This window comes from Gigantopelta aegis, chromosome 14, assembly GCF_016097555.1.
Source record: "Gigantopelta aegis isolate Gae_Host chromosome 14, Gae_host_genome, whole genome shotgun sequence".
Taxonomy (NCBI): domain Eukaryota; kingdom Metazoa; phylum Mollusca; class Gastropoda; order Neomphalida; family Peltospiridae; genus Gigantopelta; species Gigantopelta aegis.
The window spans coordinates 2,700,924-2,724,942 of record NC_054712.1 but is presented as its reverse complement, the minus strand read 5'-3'; the positions used below and the strand labels follow the sequence as shown (position 1 = coordinate 2,724,942).

Below are 24,019 nucleotides of genomic sequence, written 5' to 3'. Positions count from 1 at the left end.
AAATGTTAATGAGAAACGATTACCTTTGACATGTTGATTTACAAAGGATCCTTTTTAAAAAGTGTGTTCTCTTAATGAAAATGTATGGATCAGGGAACATTTTGTTTTTAAAATCTTGATTAGCAATATTTCTAGTCAGTTAAACATTAATTAGCAACTACTGTTTAATATTTTAAAATTGTTTAGCGATCTCTGAAACTTGTGTAGCAAATTTGAGTGACAACGTTTCTCTAGCTAATATATACATTAAACAAAATAAAATACTAAATACAAATCATTAAAGAACAGGCTAGAGATTTCGAAGCTAACTTAGCTCTATGATACCGTAAAATCCTTCATAGGCCATGACATAAAATATTGTGCCCTGTGCCATCTTTGGTACTTCAAATATTAATACTGTCAATAAATTGAACGGTTATTATCTGTGGTGAATCCTGAATACAGTCAAACCTGTCTTAAGCGGTCACACAAGGGAGTAGATAAAAGTGGCTGCTTAATTACAGGTTGCCACATATAGAGTCTTTAAAACATTTGTTGTTGTTTCTTGTTTTACCATCTGTACTGCTAATCAACGGATGTGTGCTTCACAGTTGACTATAAATCAACTTTTGACATGTCATCTTCAGAAAAAAAATTGCAGATGAAATGTATTAAATTAACTGTTCTCAACAAGTTTATATTCTTTTTCCATTTAATTATTTAATTCCTATTTAATGCGGTGTATTGCCATAATAAGTGAATCTACAAGTGTCAAGTGTATCCTGCCCAGAGGCAATTAGATGCATTCCACAGTCATACTTTTTTAATTGATACACAGTGGAGATATCGGGACTGAATGGGTACTAGTATTCCTGAAGGTGTGAAGATCGGTTATTTGCTGCATCTTATCACTGTTGTTAAAATATCCCTTTTATAAAATAGTAAAACTTTACTGTGGCTGCTTAATACAGGTATTATAGCGATTTGGGATCCGATTTGGGTGGCCGCTGGCCGCGTTAGATAGGTGACCGCTTATTACAGATGCATTTACATTATAAATCATTTGGGAGGGTAAAAAAGTGGCCGCTTAAGGCAGGTGACCGCTGTGTACAGGTGGCTGCTAGGACAGGTTTGACTATATCCGAAGATTTCTGAATGTGAATTACAGTGTGTTTTAATTTAACTCTTGAATTTTTATATTAATGAAGATCATAGCTTCATTTACGCATTTACTTTACCTTGACACCTAATAGCTGATGTATATCTTGTGTTGGGGAGTAATTAAACATTTGTTTGTTCGTTCGTTCGTTTGTACCTTGACACCTAATAGCTGATGTATATCTTGTGTTGGGGAGTAGTTAAACATTCATTTGTTCGTTCGTTTGTACCTTGACACCTAATAGCTGATGTATATCTTGTGTTGGGGAGTAGTTAAACATTCATTTGTTCGTTCGTTTGTACCTTGACACCTAATAGCTGATGTATATCTTGTGTTGGGGAGTAGTTAAACGTTCATTTGTTCGTTCGTTTGTACCGTGACACCTAATAGCTGATGTATATCTTGTGTTGGGGAGTAGTTAAACATTCATTTGTTCGTTCGTTTGTACCTTGACACCTAATAGCTGATGTATATCTTGTGTTGGGGAGTAGTTAAACGTTCATTTGTTCGTTCGTTTGTACCTTGACACCTAATAGCTGATGTATATCTTGTGTTGGGGAGTAGTTAAACGTTCATTTGTTCATTCGTTTGTACCTTGACACCTAATAGCTGATGTATATCTTGTGTTGGGGAGTAGTTAAACGTTCATTTGTTCGTTCGTTTGTACCGTGACACCTAATAGCTGATGTATATCTTGTGTTGGGGAGTAGTTAAACCTTCATTTGTTCGTTCGTTTGTACCTTGACACCTAATAGCTGATGTATATCTTGTGTTGGGGAGTAGTTAAACATTCATTTGTTCGTTCGTTTGTACCTTGACACCTAATAGCTGATGTATATCTTGTGTTGGGGAGTAGTTAAACATTCTTTTGTTCATTCGTTTGTACCTTGACACCTAATAGCTGATGTATATCTTGGTTTGGGATCGATCCCTGTTGGTGCGCCCATTGGGCTATTTCTCGTTCCAGCCAGTGCACCACGACTGGTACATCAAAGGCCGTGGTATGTGCTATCCTGTCTGTGGGAAGGTGCATATAAAAGATCCCTTGCTGCATTAGGAAAAAGGTAGAGGGTTTCCTCTGATGACTACATGTCAGATTTACCAAATGTTTCACTTCCAATCAGTGTGCTCCAGTGGTGTCGTTAAAAGAAAACTTCATTCATTCATTCATTCATTCTAAATATAAACCTTTAACTTGTAAACAGACTAATAGAAGCGATATTGAAAGGGTCTTTGTTCATCTCTTTTTTTATGGAAAGTTATATTTATATGATTTGTGCCTAATAAAATACATCATTAAAGGCATACTGTCACGGATTTAAGGACCTTATTTCTCTAAAAATACATAATAAATAAAAATTACATTAATATTGGAAACCAAATCTAAGTATTGCATCACCTTAACTGAACCATGATGGAGTGAAATCCATGTCATCCCTTATCGGCAATTTTAGATTTTGAATTATGGACCATTGCCATAATTCAATTATTTTTACAAAATGTCAGTAATAAATGGAGTATGGTGGTTATGAAGATGGTTGAATAAAGTACATTTAGGGACAAATCAAATTATTTGTTAGACCATTAAATAGGTCAGTGGTCTGACAATATGCCTTTAATGTATAGCAATTTAAAAAAACCCCAACCACTTAAAGGCAGAAAAAAAAAAAAAAAAATAGTTTGTACAATGTGTATAATGAATAATATGAATTCAGGGCTTCTAGATTATGGTAGCCTCATTCCCATGGCTAGTGATATTCAGTGTTGGGCTAGTAAATAACTACTATTGCCATGCCCGACAGCTAGTGAATTTTTGGGGTTAAATGTTGCAGTTAAGTCTATTTTGTAAATATCAATATCCTCTAGAACTAGTCTCAAGGGAGTGATGGGGAGCGGGAGTAAGGCACACGTATGCTTTTCCCTAAATTATCTGGAGAGAAAAATACATGATTTCTCTGTGATTTCTCACTACTTTGTCAATCTAACTTGAACCCTGATAACAAAATTAATACTTGTAAGTTCAGATGGGCATTAAAATGCATCCGGCTTGTATTGCGTATCATAATACTTGAATAACTGTTGTTTTGCCCAACAGATAAACAGGTTTTTTTGTGTGTGTGGTTACAAAGAATAAGTGCATCAGCGGTGTTCCATGCCTTCATATTGAGCAGCGGGGTTATGGTGACATTTGTGGTGCGTTCTGTGTCATGACCCGGTTTGGCAACTATCATTCTGCATGAACAATTGGGACACTTGGTAATGTATAGGCACTGGTTTAAAAATACCTCCGCCTGCTGTGTGTTAATGTCTGGATAATACTGGTGTGATCTGCCATGATCCACGACTTGTACACCTCTATTAAACACACCCATACCAAGACATGTACAGATCTTGTACATCTGCTATTAAAAACACCCACACCAAAACACGTACAGATCTTGTACATCTGCTATTAAAAACACCCACACCAAAACACGTACAGATTGGTGCTATTCACGAGAGAGGTTGAAAACTGTGTAACCACTTGAGCAATCGGCTGGCTGTAAAACATGTCGATAGTAACGACAGTAACGTTGTTGACAATCGCGTCGCGTCGTTGGGTGAAATTAAAAGTTTATCAAATGCCAGTAGCACTCCTTGCCATTTAAGGGGAGCTATCATTGTGGCTCCCCATCGCTCCCCTGAAACTAGATGAAGGAGAGTAATTGTTACCTACCCTTAGTGTGTGAATTGATATGGTATCAATCAGGGGCTGTGGTATGTGCTATCCTGTCTGTGGGATATGGTGCATATAAGAGATCCCTTGCTTCCAATATGAAAGAATGTAGCGTGTTTTCTCTATGGCTACATGTATATGTGAGAATTACCAAATGTTGGACATCCAATAGCCTATGATTAATAAATCAACACGGCTAGCTCGGACACTCACCAAATTCGCCAGTTGCCAATTTTGAAAGCAGTTGGCGAATTTTATTTTAATTTGGCGAAATAATTTCATGTAATAATTGATATTTTAAAGAAAATAACTGACAATTTCTGCAATTTTTTAAGTTTAATAGACAATTTGGCGACATGTTTTGCTCACCCAGAGCTAGCTAGCCCATTGATTCAATGTGCTCTAGTGGTGTCATAAAACAAAACAAACTTTTAACTTTTTAAATGCCATATGGTAATATCTTAAATGTCTCCTCATAATGTAAGTTAGATGAGCAGTTAATCTCTCCGGTCAGTGTTTTTCTTTGTGGTGAGGTCTGCTGTGGTACATGTAGATACCGTTTTCAGCAGAGTTCTTGAGAACTGTTTTCACTACAGTCCAACAGTGCATAGTCTTGTAACAAGTGTGCTGTGTAAACTTTAACACACACATACACTGGCTCTTCATGTGGCTCCAGGCTGTTGGTGTATGTGAAAACAAAAACACCCTTACCTATCATGTCTAAAAGTGGATTGGAACCGATTCACTGACCGTCCCAACTGTAAAAGTGGATTGGAACCGATTCACTGACCGTCCCAACTGTAAGAGTGGATTGGAACCGATTCACTGACCGTCCCACTGTAAGAGTGGATTGGAAAAGATCCAGAATAGTGGCCGTCGAGAATAAATCCCCATCATTGGTGGGCCCATTGGTCTAGTTCACGCTCCAGCCATTACTCCACACCAGGTGTAACAGAGGTCATGCAGGGATTTACCTTGTTTTTCTGAAATGGGGGTCCCTTGGACTCACCTCTTTCTTTTCTGGGGGTCCCAACCTGAAAACAAAGGTCCCAAAACCACACAAACGACAGAGAGCTGCAGACAACAAATCACGTGTATACTATATATGTTTCATTAAAGTAAATTTAACAAGCTGTTTTTCCTTTCGGGAAATCAGTGTCGGTATTCATTGTTTATTCTTTCAAAATCAACATTTCACTTTGATCTGTATAATTAATTTGAACCATTTCCTGCAAGCTAAAGACACTCACAATACCATGCGTTGTTTATAAATCGTGCTACTTGTTTGTTAATGCAAATCAGAACATTTAACCAATTTGTTTTATTTGCCCGGGAATTTCCGATTGTGTTCGGCCTGTTGACGAGAAGTTCCGAATGATCGCTAAACCGCGATCTCTTTCCGGAAATTACCAACTTTACAGCAAAGGATAAAGACGGTGTGTTCCCAGAGATTAAAACTTTTTGTTTTCGATATGGGGAATCCCCATTTGAATACGCAGTTTATAGGTAGAAAAGAAATAGTGTGTTACACAGAATGATCGGTCTTTGATAGTGGACAGGGTTACTGAAAATGTCAGATATTTTATGCGTCCCACGGGACGCAGTATCTCTATTTTTGCGGGTTCAGTTAAGTTTTAGTACGTCCTATACGCAAGTTTTGTGCGTCCGGTAAATCCCTGGTCATGGTATGTACTACATGTATGCAGGGTTTCTGCAAAAAATTAATTTTGAGTATGACACTTCAGAATTGAGTTTTTCACTGGTGTAGGAAGTGGGAGGGGAGGGGGGCATGTGCCCCCCATTTTGTGGGAGCAGCAATGTTTTTTTTTAAATATATATATATATATGTGTGTGTGTGTGTGTGTGTGACCCCTCCCCCAGTGTTTTGGTACCTTCCTACATCCGTGTAAAATTTTAGAATGCAGGTGCCAATTAAAGAAAATGACATTTAGGATCCCTCGGACACATTTTCCCCATCTCTGTTCACCTTGCTGTACATATGAAAAGACTAGTTTTAATCATACAGTAATGATAAAGAGTCATTCATTTGGTCAAAAGGTCAACTAAAAAATAATCCTGGGAATTGTGCCATATACTCAAGAAATAGTTTTGGGGTATGGCATTTTACCTGTTTTACCCTCTGGTAAAAGCCCTGGTATGCTGTCTTTAGGATCCTGCTTAACATCAAATATCCCTTGCTCGTAGTTGGAAAGTGTAGCCCATTGTGTCTGCAGCAGGTTTCCTCTCTCATCTGTGGTCCTTTACCATTGTCTGGCCGACACCATATGAGTATATAGTAACCACATTTAAAACCATAAATACAGTTACGATGCTGGTTGTTGTGTGGTGCACTCAATATTAGAGAGTGTATCCTGATTCCCCTACTCTGCCCTCATTTGTTTTTACTGCTACCCCACCTGTTAGTTACTTCACAATAGGTATGGCACAGTACATTTGTGTGTGTCTACCTCATTTTTATTAAAACATCAACACCAGGTGGCGCTGAGCCAAAGTCTTGTTATACACTGCAGCCCCCCACCCATACCATCCCCCCACCCACACCATCCCCCAAACATGAATGCCGCTTTTGATGAACTTATCTGTTTGCACTCTGATTCAGAGGTTAGAGTATGACATGACCTTGAGACTAGGAAGGGCACCACACTCACTGTTCATGGAATATTTGTAATGCTTCCAGTGTTTACCTGCCCGTTAGGTACAGTATGGGGAGCCAAGTGTGGCCAGACATAAACATTCATCTGTCATTCATTATCGGGATAACTATGGCAAGTTGTTATGACCAACAAGTCAATTTAAGCCAAAATTTAGGTGAACCTAGAACAAACTGCAACAGCAGGTTTTTTTTGTTTTATATTGTTCAGATGACCTCGCTGAACATTATATCCAAAATCTACCCAAATCTGAAAAGGTGGTAATTAGCATAAATCCAATATGGCCACCGACACAAACTTTGAAGCCGTATATCTTCTAAATGGTTGATTTTAAACCATATAAATGTATTATAAGTAGATAAAAATATGATACCAAAGAATCAAAGTATCTTGTTAAAAATATTGTGTGACACACCTATGACATCATGATGCAAATATGACATCCCAATATGGCGTAATCAAGACTCAGAATGGCTCATATTTAAAATTAAAAGGTATAATTTCCAGCAGATATGATACTATACTGATAACTTTATCCACAGATTGACTAATAATGCTTAATCCTTGATGATATAATATCACAAATACGAAGGAAGATAACATGTACTGTCAGATTCAGACATAATATCTCGAAGGAAAACAAATGTCTAATCACCAATGACGTGTAACGTCAATGAAATATCAACTCTGACTTTACTAACAGAAAGACAGTGCCTAGATCTGTGTTCAACTTCATATTCCATGTGCCGCCGCCATGAAGCACTGTCAGGTGCTTTGTTTAAAGGTTCACTGCCACTCCCTAGAACCACACACCCTTCCTGACCTGTCTTGCAGGAGGACTGCCCCTCTCAAGATTGGTTTGACAAATTAAAATTTGCACCAAACATAACTCCCTGGATTTATTTACATATAGCTCTGATGCCATGTACTCTTCTTGTACTGTTAAACAGTGGTGGTGTCGGGTGTTTTCGAAAAATGAGCATATATCCTCTCACAATTTGTGACATCCAGCATAAGCATGTCCTACAGATGTCACATCTATTGTTTTCATCTTAATGATGACAAATATGTACAATATTTTCACCAAAATAAAATAAAAAGGTTTGTACAAAATCAAAATAGTGTAGCTATAGTATTGGACATCATTTAAGCCAGTGATGGGTCACCATGTCTACCGTATACGCAAATATGTTCGCAAATAAAATATAACGCGAAAATCGCGAACACGTTGATAGCATAGCAAATTTAATTACTCGCAAACTTACTTGGTAAAATATTATTTCCCTTATAATATATAGTCTTATCTCTACATGCCCAACCCATATCAGAATCAAGCAGAGGTCCACAAGGTCACGTGATTCTGTAAACCTGCCTGGTCATGTTGATATGTCGAAGTGACACACAGTTGGGTGTAAGTCTGTTGTTAAGTAATCTCAGTTTTGTTTGTTTTCTTTGTAACTTTGAATGGAAGTTTGTGGGTACCATCAATAATTAAGTTATTTCTTAAGATATTTGCGTTTTTCAGTTTTCTGTATCGCATGTACATGTTCCATCGATAACATGACAATGGTCTTATCAGACATACATACAACATTGACGTCTCGCTCACAGCATGGTGAACATGTACAAGTGTGTGCATGAAATCATCATTGAAAAGAGTTTGGCAAATAAAATATGGGTAATTTTGATTTTATTATCGGACACAGTCGTGAAAATAATTCCGATTGCGAATTATTTTAGCCACGAAAATATTTGCGTATACGGTATCATACAACTTTTGGAAAGCATTAATGGGTCTTTGAATGTCATAACCTTGATTAAACAACTTTCGTGCAAAAGGTATTTGGTGTTCTTTGAAATTGGAAAACAATAAGCACGACCTAAGGTATTTTAGAAGCAGACACCAACAACTTAAGAATGAATATAGCTTAACTGACTATTGGAACACTGAACACATCCCTTTTGTCAAATATCGCAGTTTGAAGGCTAGTGTCATTTTGAATCTCTGTAGTGTCCAAGTTATCCAGAAGTTTGATGAATGAATGACTAATCGCTTAACTACACATTGGCTACGGAGTGTCAAACAAAGGTAGGTACATTGACAATGGCCATACCAATATAAACATTGGAAAGTTAAATTAAAACAAAGTAAGTGCATGTATCTCTTTAGAATTTCAATTAAAGTTCAAGGTGGAATGATTCCATCACATTTCTTCTATCAAATATATCTTTTTAGTTTGATTGAGATGATGGCACCCAAACCAAAGTGTGGCTCACCATGGTTTTAGTAAATACACATGGCTGTCAGCTAAAGGTGCAATATACCACAGACGACTGGCCTCAGTGGCATCGTGGTTAGGCTGTTGGTCTACAGGCTGGTAGGTACTGGGTTCGGACCCCAGTCGAGGCATGGGATTTTTAATCCAGATACCGACTCCAAACCCTGAGTGAGTGCTCCGCAAGGCTTAATGGTAGGTGTAAACCACTTGCACCGACCAGTGATCCATAACTGGTTCAACAAAGGCCATGGTTTGTGGTATCCTGCCTGTGGGAAGCGCAAATAAAAGATCCCTTGCTGCCTGTCGTAAAATAGTAGCCTATGTGGTGACAGCAGGTTTCCTCTACAAAACAGTGTCAGAATGACCATATGTTTGATGGCCAATAGCCGATGATAAGATAAAAAAAATCAGTGTGCTCTAGTGGCGTCGTTAAATAAAACAAATTTTACTTTTTTACACCATAGACATTCAAAAGGGGATGCCATGTCCAAATTCCCTCTTTACTGCTGAACCAAGTTGCATTACAAATAAAGAAAAGGGAGTATTCCGTGGGGTCATCTAAATCATGTAAAACAAAAAAACCTGTTGCAGTTTGTTCTAGGTTCAGTCCTATTTTTACTCGACTCTTTGTCTGGCTTGAGCCACAGTACAGGACAGTACCAGCCTCAAACTAAAAGGTGAGACTGACAGACGTGATGGTGTATCTGTCACCTATTAACACGTAGTCACAGATCCCGCCACAACTGTCTGCGAGGACCAGCCGACATACATTGTGAAGCACAATGTGTGAAACACTTTGGATGATGTTTGGATGGGCAGCAACCCGGAAGAGTTAAATGACAAAGATTCATTCCTAGTCTGACCCTTTATATACCACCAGTGATCATTTGTGGACAGGTGATATTCTACAACATGTCCTGAAGACGGTCACAGTTAGAACACTCGCAGAATTAACCCGGCATCAGATATTAAGCCATCTTGTTGTGGTCTGGGAGAGAGTACCAGATCATCTATGGACAGGTCATATAGCACAACAGTATGCCCTGAAGACAGTCACAGTTAGAACACTCACAGAATTAACCCGGCATCAGATATTAAGCGATCTTGTCGCGGTCTGGGAGAGGGTACCAGATCATCTATGGATAGGTCATATAGCACAACAGTATGTCCTGAAGACCATCACAGATCAATTTGCTGCTCTCCAAAAAAAATTCCAGGTGAGTGTGTAGGTGAGTGAGAGTGATCACTTGCCTCTGCTGGCGAACACTGCATTGAGTTTAAAAAAAGTTAAAGTTTATTTAATGACACCGTCATCAGAGGAAATCCACTATATTTTTTCTAATGCAGCAAGGAATCCTTTATATGGACTTTTCGTACAGACAGGAATTAAGCACATACTACAACCTTTAAATTGACCAGTTATGGTTTGGAACGAGAAAAACCCTAATCAGTTGAATGGATCCATTGTGATGGTTCGATCCTGTGGACCCCACCCCCCCCCCCCCCCCAAAAAAAACCCCCACAAATCTCCCCCATCATTGTGCAAATTTTAAAGTTAAAAGTATCAAGTAAGTGAAATACACAGAAAATATGTATAATTATCTGGTGGTTATAGTTTCGTAGGGGATATATTTGCTAAGATATTGGTCCCTAGGGGGCAATTTTCCCTAGGAAATATACCACCCATATTGTAATGCAAATGTTGTTAAAAGTAGTTAATTCTGGCATGATTGTAATGTGGGGATATATCATTGAGGGTTGAAGGGTATCCTAGGAAATATACCCCTCATATTGTAATGAAAATGTGAAACAAGTTAAATAGGTAATTCTACAACATGATTGTAGTGTGGATGTCCTTGGGGGGGAGGGGGGGGGTATATTTCCTAGGATACCCCCCAACCCTCTATCATCATGCAAATACTAAACAATGTCGAGCAAGTGGAAATGTATAAAATATGTATTATGTATAATATTATATATGTTATATCTCCTAGGGGGTATATTTCTTTAGATATTGGCCCCTGGGGGAGGGAAATGTTTCCTAGAACATATACCCCCCATATTGTAATGCTATTGTGAAACAATTACAGGCAAGTGAAGTATATATAAGAAGGGTTTCTACCAGAGGCTAAAACAGGTAAAATGCCATGGCACCATATACCCACATTGTTTGCAGATTTAATTTAATTTAGTTGATCTTTTGCCAAAATTAATGACTTTTATTAATGACTGTATGATTAATGTTGGCTTTAAATGATTATAAAACTATGCTTTCATATGTGCAGTAGGTTGACCCTTTCTGGAAGAAATACAGTCAGACCTCGTTACAGCGACATTTACACCATCCGACCACAAATTGTCGGGAACAAACGTACATCAGAGTTATTCTGTTCATTGCACCAGAATTCACATCTTGTGACACTAACAGAGCAAATTAGGAACAAACTTGCATCTGATGGCATTACATAATCACAGATACCGAAGCACATTGACAGTACACACACAGCCACTTAGAATCCTTGATCTCGTAGTGAGCCGACATGCTGTCAGAGCTACCGATGTCTGCTAAATCTGTAGACATGTATTGCTTTTGCAAATAAGCCTGATGGTGAATGCACCTCGTTTAATATATTTAAGGATTGTCTGTTATTTCTTTTACGTTCATCAGGGTATGAAAAAAACCCCATCATCAGCAAACTATGTGAATCGGCGAAGCTGTTTGAAGATATTCTGATAGCCTAAATAGAGGGTGGAAAAACATAAACGTAACATCTTATATTCCTTTTAAATTAGCAACCTGTTGTCTTATTTTTGTATGTATGTTGTATTTCAGTGTCTAATGTGAGTTGGTAAATTTTCATGATGGGGGTATGTTTCCTAGGATATATACCTCCCTGGGGAGGGGGGAGATTTTCAGTAGGGAAAATTTCCTGTGACACTGGGACCCATTACGGAGTTTATTACAGTATACTTGGTTTGATCCATCTGTCCTTGGAATAGTCGCAGTTTGCGCAGACAGACACATACACAACATGTTGTTGTGGGGATGTCACTAAATGATTATATCTTCAACGCACCTTTATTTTAGTTTGTCTTATTTTGTAACGTGTCTCTGTCACTGAGCACGCTATACATCAAAGGTGCACAGTTCTGTGAGTATTTTCTTCTTCTTTCTTTCTTTAACTTTTATTCATGCTTATATTCAATTAAGGATCAAGCAGGCTGTCATGGGCACTCCCCTCTGCTGTTTGGGCTGTCTGTCCAGGACAGTGGGTTAGCCGTCAGTTGGATACTGGTTAGTGAGAGAGAAGAGGATGTAGTGGTCTTACACCTACCCACTGAGCCGTTAAAACTTGCTCTGGGTGGGAGCCGGTACCAGGCTGCGAACCCAGTACCTACCAGCCTGTAGTCCGATGGCTTAACCATGATACCACTGAGTGTATTTTATTATTGATAATATGTTCCAATGATCGATTATATAACAGAAGATTGATAGGTCAGGCTCTACCAATGTGATGGTTGTTCGTAAAAATTCATGATCAGTTGTATAGAAAAATTATGAACAAATTTTTCCTCCAGTTTACATGATGGAATTCATTGGTGTTTGTTTTCATGTGAACCGATTTCTATAAATCTGGTATTTTCCATCTACTTTCACTTTATGAGTAATAAATGTATTTATCATACACAAAAACTGCGATTTAATAACAAATGCTGAGTATGGTTGTACTCCTTAAGGGTGTAGCCTACCAAATCAAATCCCATAGACGACAATAGTAACATGTGGCTAAAACTCTTACCTGCAGTGTATCAATCGACATAAACACCCCTCACCCTTGAAGTGAATCAGAAAAAATTGGGAGTCAAGCTGCTCATTTCTAAGATAACGGGTGGCATCTATGACTACCCTAGTTCCATACAAAATTCCAGTACTTATTTGTACAGGTACCCCATACATGTTTCAAGCACAAGCCTACTTGACACAGTGGTACTAGTTGAAATAAAATTGCATACATTTTTTGCCCAGATAAAACTATTTTGTTTTACAACCAACACACATTTATCACCAATCATTGGACTCTATCAATAGTTTGGTGCACCTCCAACTTGACTCAGCTGGAAGCTATTTGGTTTAGTACTACCTTAAGCAAATAATGTTTCGATATCAGGGTATAATCTACCATACATTTTTGGGCCTTTCACTGGCCCCATTCCTCCAATGAATATTCCCAATCCAATACCAAACATTTTCCCAATTACGACCCAACTAGTTTCCCAAAGTTGCTCGGTCATGTCACTTGGAATTGATAATCCGGGAATCCCCCTCCATAGCAATCTGAGTAAGCTGTTGTTTTGTAATTTGGTGTCGATTCCACAATGCCCAGCGATGGTGCATCAATCCTTTGTTCTTATGCACAACTGGCTACTTAAAGGAAGGAAATGGTTTATTCCACAATGCCCAGCGTTGGTGCATCAATCCTTTGTTCTTATGCACAACTGGCTACTGAAAGGAAGGAAATGGTTTATTCCACAGTGCCCAGCGATGGTGCATCAATCCTTTGTTCTTATGCACAACTGGCTACTTAAAGGAAGGAAATGGTTTATTCCACAATGCCCAGCGTTGGTGCATCAATCCTTTGTTCTTATGCACAACTGGCTACTGAAAGGAAGGAAATGGTTTATTCCACAATGCCCAGCGATGGTGCATCAATCCTTTGTTCTTATGCACAACTGGCTACTTAAAGGAAGGAAATGGTTTATTCCACAATGCCCAGCGTTGGTGCATCAATCCTTTGTTCTTATGCACAACTGGCTACTGAAAGGAAGGAAATGGTTTATTCCACAGTGCCCAGCGATGGTGCATCAATCCTTTGTTCTTATGCACAACTGGCTAGTGAAAGGAAGGAAATGGTTTATTCCACAGTGCCCAGCGATGATGCATCAATCCTTTGTTCTTATGCACAACTGGCTACTTAAAGGAAGGAAATGGTTTATTCCACAATGCCCAGCGTTGGTGCATCAATCCTTTGTTCTTATGCACAACTGGCTACTGAAAGGAAGGAAATGGTTTATTCCACAGTGCCCAGCGATGGTGCATCAATCCTTTGTTCTTATGCACAACTGGCTAGTGAAAGGAAGGAAATGGTTTATTCCACAGTGCCCAGCGATGGTGCATCAATCCTTTGTTCTTATGCACAACTGGCTACTTAAAGGAAGGAAATGGTTTATTCCACAATGCCCAGCGTTGGTGCATCAATCCTTTGTTCTTATGCACAACTGGCTACTGAAAGGAAGGAAATGGTTTATTCCACAGTGCCCAGCGATGGTGCATCAATCCTTTGTTCTTATGCACAACTGGCTAGTGAAAGGAAGGAAATGGTTTATTCCACAGTGCCCAGCGATGGTGCATCAATCCTTTGTTCTTATGCACAACTGGCTACTTAAAGGAAGGAAATGGTTTATTCCACAGTGCCCAGCGATGGTGCATCAATCCTTTGTTCTTATGCACAACTGGCTAGTAAAAGGAAGGAAATGGTTTATTCCACAGTGCCCAGCGATGATGCATCAATCCTTTGTTCTTATGCACAACTGGCTACTTAAAGGAAGGAAATGGTTTATTCCACAATGCCCAGCGTTGGTGCATCAATCCTTTGTTCTTATGCACAACTGGCTACTGAAAGGAAGGAAATGGTTTATTCCACAGTGCCCAGCGATGGTGCATCAATCCTTTGTTCTTATGCACAACTGGCTAGTGAAAGGAAGGAAATGGTTTATTCCACAGTGCCCAGCGATGGTGCATCAATCCTTTGTTCTTATGCACAACTGGCTACTTAAAGGAAGGAAATGGTTTATTTAACAATGCCCAGCGATGGTGCATCAATCCTTTGTTCTTATGCACAACTGGCTACTTAAAGGAAGGAAATGGTTTATTTAACAATGCATTCAACACATTTTATTTACGGTTATATGGCGTCAGACATATGATTAAGGCCATATATTGAGAGAGGAAACCCACTGTCGCCATTTCATTGGATACTCTTTTCAATTAGCATCAAGGGATCTTTTATATGCACCATCCCACAGACAAGATATATTACATTCCACGGCCTTTGTTACACTAGTTGTGGTGCACTGGCTGGAACGACAAATAGCCCAATGGGCTCACCGATGGGTATCAATCCCAGATCAACTGCACATCAAGTGATCGCTGTACAACTGAATTGATGTACCACTGAATCGAACTAAATTGATGAGTCACTTGAAATTTTAAGATGTCAGCTATTTTACAAGATGGCCACCACGTTTTACTACAACGTTCCATTTTTAATATTTAAATTGATAGAATTGTCTGATTTTAATCATTTTCAAATTTGTAAGTATTTTTACTAATATCCTGAAGTGAATTCTGCTATTTTAAGCACAAACATACCTCCCTTTTCTCATAAAACAGACTGTGACACCAAAAGGTGTACTTGTAAGAAGCATGGCATGGAATGTTCTTTTGGCTGTGAAGAGTGTAAAGGTGTCGCCTGCACAAATGCATCAAGATTTTCTGATGACCATGCTGACCATGTCAATAATGACATGTAACTCAGTATGGTATATTCAATGTGTGATTGATATTGTATCTGTGGATATCATACTGAACAATAATGACATGTAACTCAGTATGGTATATTCAATGTGTGATTGATATTGTATCTGTGGATATCATACTGAACAATCATGACATGTATAACTCAGTATGGTATATTCAATGTGTGATTGATATTGTATCTGTGGATATCATACTGAACAATAATGACATGTAACTCAGTATGGTATATTCAATGTGTGATTGATATTGTATCTGTGGATATCATACTGAACAATAATGACATGTAACTCAGTATGGTATATTCAATGTGTGATTGATATTGTATCTGTGGATATCATACTGAACAATCATGACATGTATAACTCAGTATGGTATATTCAATGTGTGATTGATATTGTATCTGTGGATATCATACTGAACAATAATGACATGTAACTCAGTATGGTATATTCAATGTGTGACCATGCTGACCATGTCAATAATGACATGTAACTCAGTATGGTATATTCAATGTGTGATTGATATTGTATCTGTAGATATCAATAATGACATGTAACTCAGTATGGTATATTCAATGTGTGATTGATATTGTATCTGTGGATATCATACTGAACAATCATGACATGTAACTCAGTATGGTATATTCAATGTGTGATTGATATTGTATCTGTGGATATCATACTGAACAATAATGACATGTAACTCAGTATGGTATATTCAATGTGTGATTGATAATGTGTGATTGATATTGTATCTGTGGATATCATACTGAACAATCATGACATGTAACTCAGTATGGTATATTCAATGTGTGATTGATATTGTATCTGTGGATATCATACTGAACAATCATGACATGTATAACTCAGTATGGTATATTCAATGTGTGATTGATATTGTATCTGTGGATATCATACTGAACAATAATGACATGTAACTCAGTATGGTATATTCAATGTGTGACCATGCTGACCATGTCAATAATGACATGTAACTCAGTATGGTATATTCAATGTGTGATTGATATTGTATCTGTAGATATCAATAATGACATGTAACTCAGTATGGTATATTCAATGTGTGATTGATATTGTATCTGTGGATATCATACTGAACAATCATGACATGTAACTCAGTATGGTATATTCAATGTGTGATTGATATTGTATCTGTGGATATCATACTGAACAATAATGACATGTAACTCAGTATGGTATATTCAATGTGTGATTGATAATGTGTGATTGATATTGTATCTGTGGATATCATACTGAACAATCATGACATGTAACTCAGTATGGTATATTCAATGTGTGATTGATATTGTATCTGTGGATATCATACTGAACAATAATGACATGTAACTCAGTATGGTATATTCAATGTGTGATTGATATTGTATCTGTGGATATCATACTGAACAATCATGACATGTATAACTCAGTATGGTATATTCAATGTGTGATTGATATTGTATCTGTGGATATCATACTGAACAATAATGACATGTAACTCAGTATGATATATTCAATGTGTGATTGATATTGCATCTGTGGATATCATACTGAACAATCATGATTATTAACATATTTGAGGCTTTTGGTACACGAAATATGTTTTCACAGGAATTAGTAATTCTAAGAATCGGATATCAATATCTTGACTGTCAAATGTTCATGTACAACATATTTGATGCATTAACTCATGCAATCATTGCATTCTGACATGTTGTGGATAGATGGTACACTTACAACTTTTTCAAAATGCCCTTTCGACTGCCACAATGACCGTATGTTTGACATCCAATATTCAATAATCAGTGTGCTCTAGTAGTGTCATTAAACAAAACAAACTCGTTTATGTATATATATTTTAATGTTTTGTGTAGTACTAATACAGGTATATGTTTTCTTCCTTCGTTTCAGATCATTGTAGAATACCTTCAAAGTGCCATTGTTAAAAGTTAAAATAGCCTAAATATATATTTTCATCTTTATATTTGTTTATTTCTTCGTTTCAGGATCAAATAATATTGTTCTATACATTGCGAAAATATGTCTAAAGCAACAGTTGTTAAAATATTTGAAATATATACATGTATATATAGGGTGACCCCCAAAAACAACGTTACTGAATATCAAATTGTCAAAAAAAGTATGACACTGTAACTTTGATATTTCATAGCCATTGTACATCATAGTCATTGTACATATTATGTTGCATTTTTTAACTTAAATTTTTTAATCTGTTGCTATTTTAACAATATTTGACCTATGGGCCTAAACGTTTCACTGAAAGTAGCAAATAGCCACATAGTAATGGGTGTGTAATACCAAAGTTACAGTCCCATTTATGATTACTTTTTTAAAATTCCATATTCAGTAGGGTTATTGTTTTTTTGGGGGAGGGAGCAACCCGGTGTATTTTAATGTTATACCTACATATAAGTATGTGTTTTGTTTGTTTCAGGATCCAGTGATCTTGTTCCATACATTGTGATAATAACCATTTCTATTGTGATAATTTCGCTGTTTGTGGCCGTCGTGTACTTGGTGCAACACCAGAGCTGCAAGATGATGTCGCAGAGGCATCTGGGTCGATCCCGGCACACGCAGTCACACAACTCGGAGGTTTGTTCTTCTTTATCTGTATCTGTTTCTTTCTCTGTGTGTTCTCCCTCCCTTCCTCCCTCCCCCTCATATATATATATGGTAAAATAGTGAATTTTTTTACTGTATTTGATAAGGAATACAAACCCATATTATCCTCCTCCTCTCCCTCCCCCAACACCACTCAGAGGTTTGGTCTTGTTTTCTCCTTGCAATTTGTTAGCTTTGGTCGTGGGATCGAACCCCCTTGGTGGACTCATTCTTCGATTGTTGTTGTTTTTCTCCCAACCCAGCCAGTGCTCTATGACCGGTACATTAAGGGCAGTGGTATGTGCTGTCCTGTGTGGTATGGTGCATATAAAACATCCCGTTCTGCTGATGGAAAATGTAACAGGTTTCCTCCGCAGACTGTCGTCAATGTAGAGAACTTGCCTGAGGTGCTTGCATCATAGGATCAAACCACCTCAGTAGACCCATTCTCTTATTGGGCTTTTTTTTACCCATACGAACCAGTTTCCCATGGCTGGTATTTCAAAGGCTGTGGTATGTGCTGTCCTATTTGTTGGAAAATGTATATAAAGAAATCCCATGCTGCTTATAGAAAATGTAGCAGGTGTCATCTGAAGACTACATATGTACATATTAGAATGATCAAGTGTTCAACATCCAATAGCCAATGATTAATAAACCAGTGTGCTCTAGTGGTGTCGTTAAATAATACAAACGTTAACTTTGACTTGACGATCCAACTTGTTGAGATTGTGCCGAGTTTCGTACTCTGTATACTTGAGATGTTTCTGACAAACAGAATCTTCCTAAGCACTACAATTTTACAGTAAATACATCTGTTTTAAGAAGAGCTGTGTCTATATGTTCATTGATTTTCTAATCCTTGTTTGTAGTTACTCAAATGACATTTTATTTTTTTGAATATTTTTTTATTTTTATGTATCAAATTATTGGGAAGTAAAATCCAGTTTAATTTTGATCTCACAGTTTGCATTTCATTCCATATTGTAGATAGTGACTACAACAAGGCTCAAACTTAACGACGGCATTGACGACAATAGTCGTCGTTGGGATACAAATTGCCATAGGCTGGGAACATCATTGATGGCACAAGAGTGCCGTCGGTAAAGCTCCCCAATAATGGCAAAATGTTTTCATCTGATGTACATTAGTTGCCAGTATATACCATTAGTCCATTTCACCAACTGCAGTTTTGTTTTTAAATTGCCGTCAGTGGTCCATTTCACCAACTGCAATTTTGTTTTTAAATTGCCGTCAGTGGTCCATTTCACCAACTGCAGTTTTGTTTTTAAATTGCCGTCAGTGGTCCATTTCACCAACTGCAGTTTTGTTTTTAAATTGCCGTGGGGGACAAATTCTTAAGTTCAAACCCTGCTACAAACCATCACTAAAAGATCATTTCATTCCATATTGTAGATAGTGACGACAAGATCAAAGGTCATTTCATTCCATATTGTAGATAGCGACGACAAGGTCAAAGGTCATTTCATTCCATATTGTAGATGGTGACTACAAACTGTCACTAAAAGATCATTTCATTCCATATTGTAGATAGCGACGACAAGGTCAAAGGTCATTTCATTCCGTATTGTAGATGGTGACTACAAACCATCACTAAAAGATCATTTCATTCCATATTGTAGATAGCGATGACACGGTCAAAGTTAATTTCATTCTGTATTGTAGATAGCGACGACAAGGTCAAAGGTCATTTCATTCTGTATTGTAGATAGCAACGACAAGGTCAAAGGTCATTTCATTCCGTATTGTAGATAGCGACGACAAGGTCAAAGGTCATTTCATTCCGTATTGTAGATGGTGACTACAAACTGTCACTAAAAGATCATTTCATTCCATATTGTAGATAGCGATGATGCGGTCAAAGGTCATTTCATTCCGTATTGTAGATGGTGACTACAAATCACTAAAAGATCATTTCATTCCATATTGTAGATAGCGACGACAAGGTCAAAGGTCATTTCATTCCGTATTGTAGATGGTGACTACAAACCATCACTAAAAGATCATTTCATTCCATATTGTAGATAGCGACACGGTCAAAGGTCATTTCATTTCGTATTGTAGATAGCGACGACAAGGTCAAAGGTCATTTCATTCCGTATTGTAGATAGCGACGACAAGGTCAAAGGTCATTTCATTCCGTATTGTAGATAGCGACGACAAGGTCAAAGGTCATTTCATTCCGTATTGTAGATGGTGACTACAAACCATCACTAAAAGATCATTTCATTCCATATTGTAGATAGCGACACGGTCAAAGGTCATTTCATTCCGTATTGTAGATAGCGACGACAAGGTCAAAGGTCATTTCATTCTGTATTGTAGATGGTAACTACAAACTGTCACTAAAAGATCATTTCATTCCATATTGTAGATAGCGACGACAAGGTCAAAGGTCATTTCATTCCGTATTGTAGATGGTGACTACAAACCATCACTAAGAAATCATTTCATTCCATATTGTAGATAGCGATGACAAGGTCAAAGGTCATTTCATTCCGTATTGTAGATGGTGACTACAAACCATCACTAAAAGATCATTTCATTCCATATTGTAGATAGCGACGACAAGGTCAAAGGTCATTTCATTCCGTATTGTAGATAGCGACTACAAACTGTCACTAAAAGGTCATTTCATTCTGTATTGTAGATAGTGACTACGAACCGTCACTAAAAGGTCATTTTAGCTCTAATGGGCCAAGGTCTAATAAATAACCAATTTTTTCTGTTCCGTAAGAAACATTCGCAACCATTCTAAGAACCTATATATGGTTCAGTTGACAGCTGTTACTCGGATACCATTGAAATGTAAAAAAAGACAAAGAAGATAACTCGAACTTGTGTTTTTGTCTGTTACCCATCAGTTTATAGACCTGTATTAAGTACATGTATATATTTTCACAAAATATCATGTATGTCACGTTTGAAACAATCGGGAATGCTATAAAAGCTAGAGAGTCCAATATCATTTTGAAGGGCTAAAATAATGGGCAACTACGACTGTCCGCAATAGGCAAGGTTCCAGCAAGATAAAAAGTTTGGCCAACTAAGTCAAACAATCAAATAGCTCCAATTCAATCTCAATGAACTGTTACACATTAGAATTACCTCACGAAATTGTGCAAACTATTTTATTTTGGATATAATCGTACGGAACAGTTGCAAATTCTATAGCACCAAAAACCACCTCCGCCTGTTCCCTTGCACATGCCACCATGGGCGACCCCTTCTCCCTCCCCCACCCTGAAACTCGCAAAAATTGACAACTGCATCCATGACAGGCGTGCACTACACAGCTTGCTCTGAACATGCACGTAAAACCTTCTGACGTGATATCATTTTTGCAAATCTCGAACTCCCTGCCTTTCCTAATTCATCTACTTTTATGAATTTAATGGCTTACTATAATTAATACTTTTAACAGATCTTTTAATGCCTTAAATTTACTTTAAAACCTTTTTATTTACTTTCAGACATTTGTTCCAAGTCCTACGCAAAACAATTCGGAGCAACAAGTGTCGTTGCTGATCGACAACAACACAAGCTGTGTTCACGCCGCGGAGCCGTGGTATCCGCCCCAGGTGCGTCGGTCGAAGGACGGGGAGGAGGGCTACATGGAGAGTCAGAAGGAGATGGCCAAGATACAGCAGCAGGCGGAGAGCGGCGGCGGTGACGCATGCGTCCGCCCTCCCCCCAACAAGACAGTGCACGACGCGCATGGCGACGGGCCCCCCCCACCTTACAAAGACTCGGCCCGCTCGCTCGACTCGCTCGGGGTGGGCGTGGCCCCCTCAGTGAGGCTGCGCGACTATTCCAGCGGCCACCCGGTCCGCTGTCACAGTGTCTCTAGTCACAGGGACGGCTACTACCCGTACTGTTCTAATAACGACACCTCTTGGACTTCGTCGTCGTCGGCGTCGCGAACCTCCCCGCCCACCGGTCACTTCGGCTCTGTGCCCACGTCGGGGGGGATCGGGGGGATGGGGGAACGAATTGACTTGGGCCCGCCCCCGGACTACCAAGAGGCTTTCAGTGTTAGTGTGTGCAGTTTTACGTCGGAGAAAGAAAACGTATGATGACGCACATTTTAATTTTTTTTTTTTGCGGCCTGTTTTTCGCTGCAGAGAGTTCTATTATTGTTATCTTTTTTCGTGTTTTTTTTTTTACAAAAGAAAACAAATTAATAAATTTGTGCGATAAAAAAAAGAGAAAGAAAAAGAAGCCGACAGCAACGCATGATACTAAAATAAGACACCCGTTTATAGTTGCTCGCTGTGGTTCGTGTGTGGGGACGGTTAGTGATACGTTCATAAGCTGTGCTGTGCAAGACAGCCTCACAGAAAGGAAAAGGGAAATGTGGAAGAGGTAATGATGAGGTACGGTATGCTGTGTGTACTAGACGTTATGCAGAACAGGCTGGGCTCGTCGCAAGTTGAATAACTCTGTGGTTACGCAGAGAGGACAGCATTGTGTGCTAGACGTAACGGGCTTGTCGCAAGTTTAATAACTCGGTAATTACGCAGAGAGTAGTCCTGAGGGACGTAGAAAGTGTGGTCACTTAATGTGCCCCGTGGACTGCAGAGGACAGCAGCTGCTTAAACGTAGGACTTGAAGCAATCTGAGAGCACAGGGATAATGGCTGTTAGTAGAGAGACCAACTATTTGTGCTGTTATGTCACAAATCAAACGGGGGCAACGTATTGTGGAGGTCATACATGTATGTGTTCACAGGAAACACGGGCAAGTTCTCACTGTTGTCAGGTGGATGGTGATCAATGTTAAACATGTCGCTAAACCTGTAGCCATTTCACAAGAGGTTTGAAAGAGTCGAGAAGAAGACTTTGTTTAAGATGTAACAAAGCAAATTGGTAAAAAATGCCACAAAGCAGTCTGGTAAAAAGAAATGCCACAAAGCAGTCTGGTAAAAAGAAGAAATGCCACAAAGCAGTCTGGTAAAAAAAGAAAAACAACATGTCACAAAGGGTGGGAAAATGCCACAAAGCAGTCTGATGTTGAGAGAGACATATACAGGTTGCACTGGGTATCCGATGGTAGCAGAACTTTAAAACCTGGGAATCTGTTAAGAAAAATGGTCTTTGTTACAAGGAATCTGTTGAGATGTGATTTTTACGAATCTGAAGACAAATGAAGTGAAATTTCATCATTTCTGAACAACGATACCATTTTAAGAATCTTATACTTTTCAATCTTAATGGATTATACTTTGTTTGGGGTGACTCAATGAACAAAATCATTTTCTGTTTTTTGTGCTCCACTTCCTGACTTATTCTTGTGAAGATTTGAACAGAACTATGATGATCGGACGGTTACGCGCTCCTTCCCAGATTGTACGTTTTTCTTGTCATTGCAGTCAGAAGAAATTATTTTTCAAGATGGCTGCCTCTCTTTGTGCAGAAAGTTCCTGTTGTGGGGATGCTCTTGTTGTCTGCATTAGCCAATATAAACTGATGTACGCCCACTGTGGAAGCTGTTGCTATGGATGTGTGAAGCCCGTCGTTAAAACAGAAGTGCTGCCATTTTCTTTCTGCTTGGGATATGGGTGTTGTTGTTTCGTAGGATTTATTCCAGTGTGGTGGACCCAGGAAGATGCCCTGTGCACCTCTAGGGAGTGAATGGATGCTGCTTGTGTGTGTATGTGTGGTTGGGTTTTTTTTGTAGATTTTTTTTTTTTTTTTTTTTTTTTTTGGTCAATCATGTACGCATAATTATTTGTTGAGTAATTTATTTAGCGTCACTGAAACCAGTAATTGTTTGTTTGTCTGATGCATGCATGGCTGCAGAGGGATGGTCAGTGGGATATTGTTCGATTAACCCATTCGCTGCCGAGAGGGCTGAGGAGGTCTTGCAGGAATTTCTCTAAAATGTTCACACGTTTCATTCCCCCCACCCTCTCCCCTCCCATACCCACCCTCTCCCCTCCCATACCCACCCTCCA

General features: G+C 38.6%; 1 protein-coding gene across 1 annotated transcript in view; it reads left to right on the top strand.

Moving 5' to 3' along the window:
• Positions 1 to 23,767, top strand: part of LOC121388627 — a 76,504-nt gene extending 52,737 nt beyond the window's left edge. The window contains exons 4-5 of the mRNA XM_041520048.1: positions 17,873 to 18,033; positions 21,537 to 23,767. Coding sequence (XP_041375982.1) covers positions 17,873 to 18,033; positions 21,537 to 22,139 — 764 coding nt within the window. The 3' untranslated portion in view covers positions 22,140 to 23,767. The remainder of the gene's footprint in view (positions 1 to 17,872; positions 18,034 to 21,536) is intronic.
• The last annotated feature ends 252 nt before the right edge of the window (positions 23,768 to 24,019 follow it).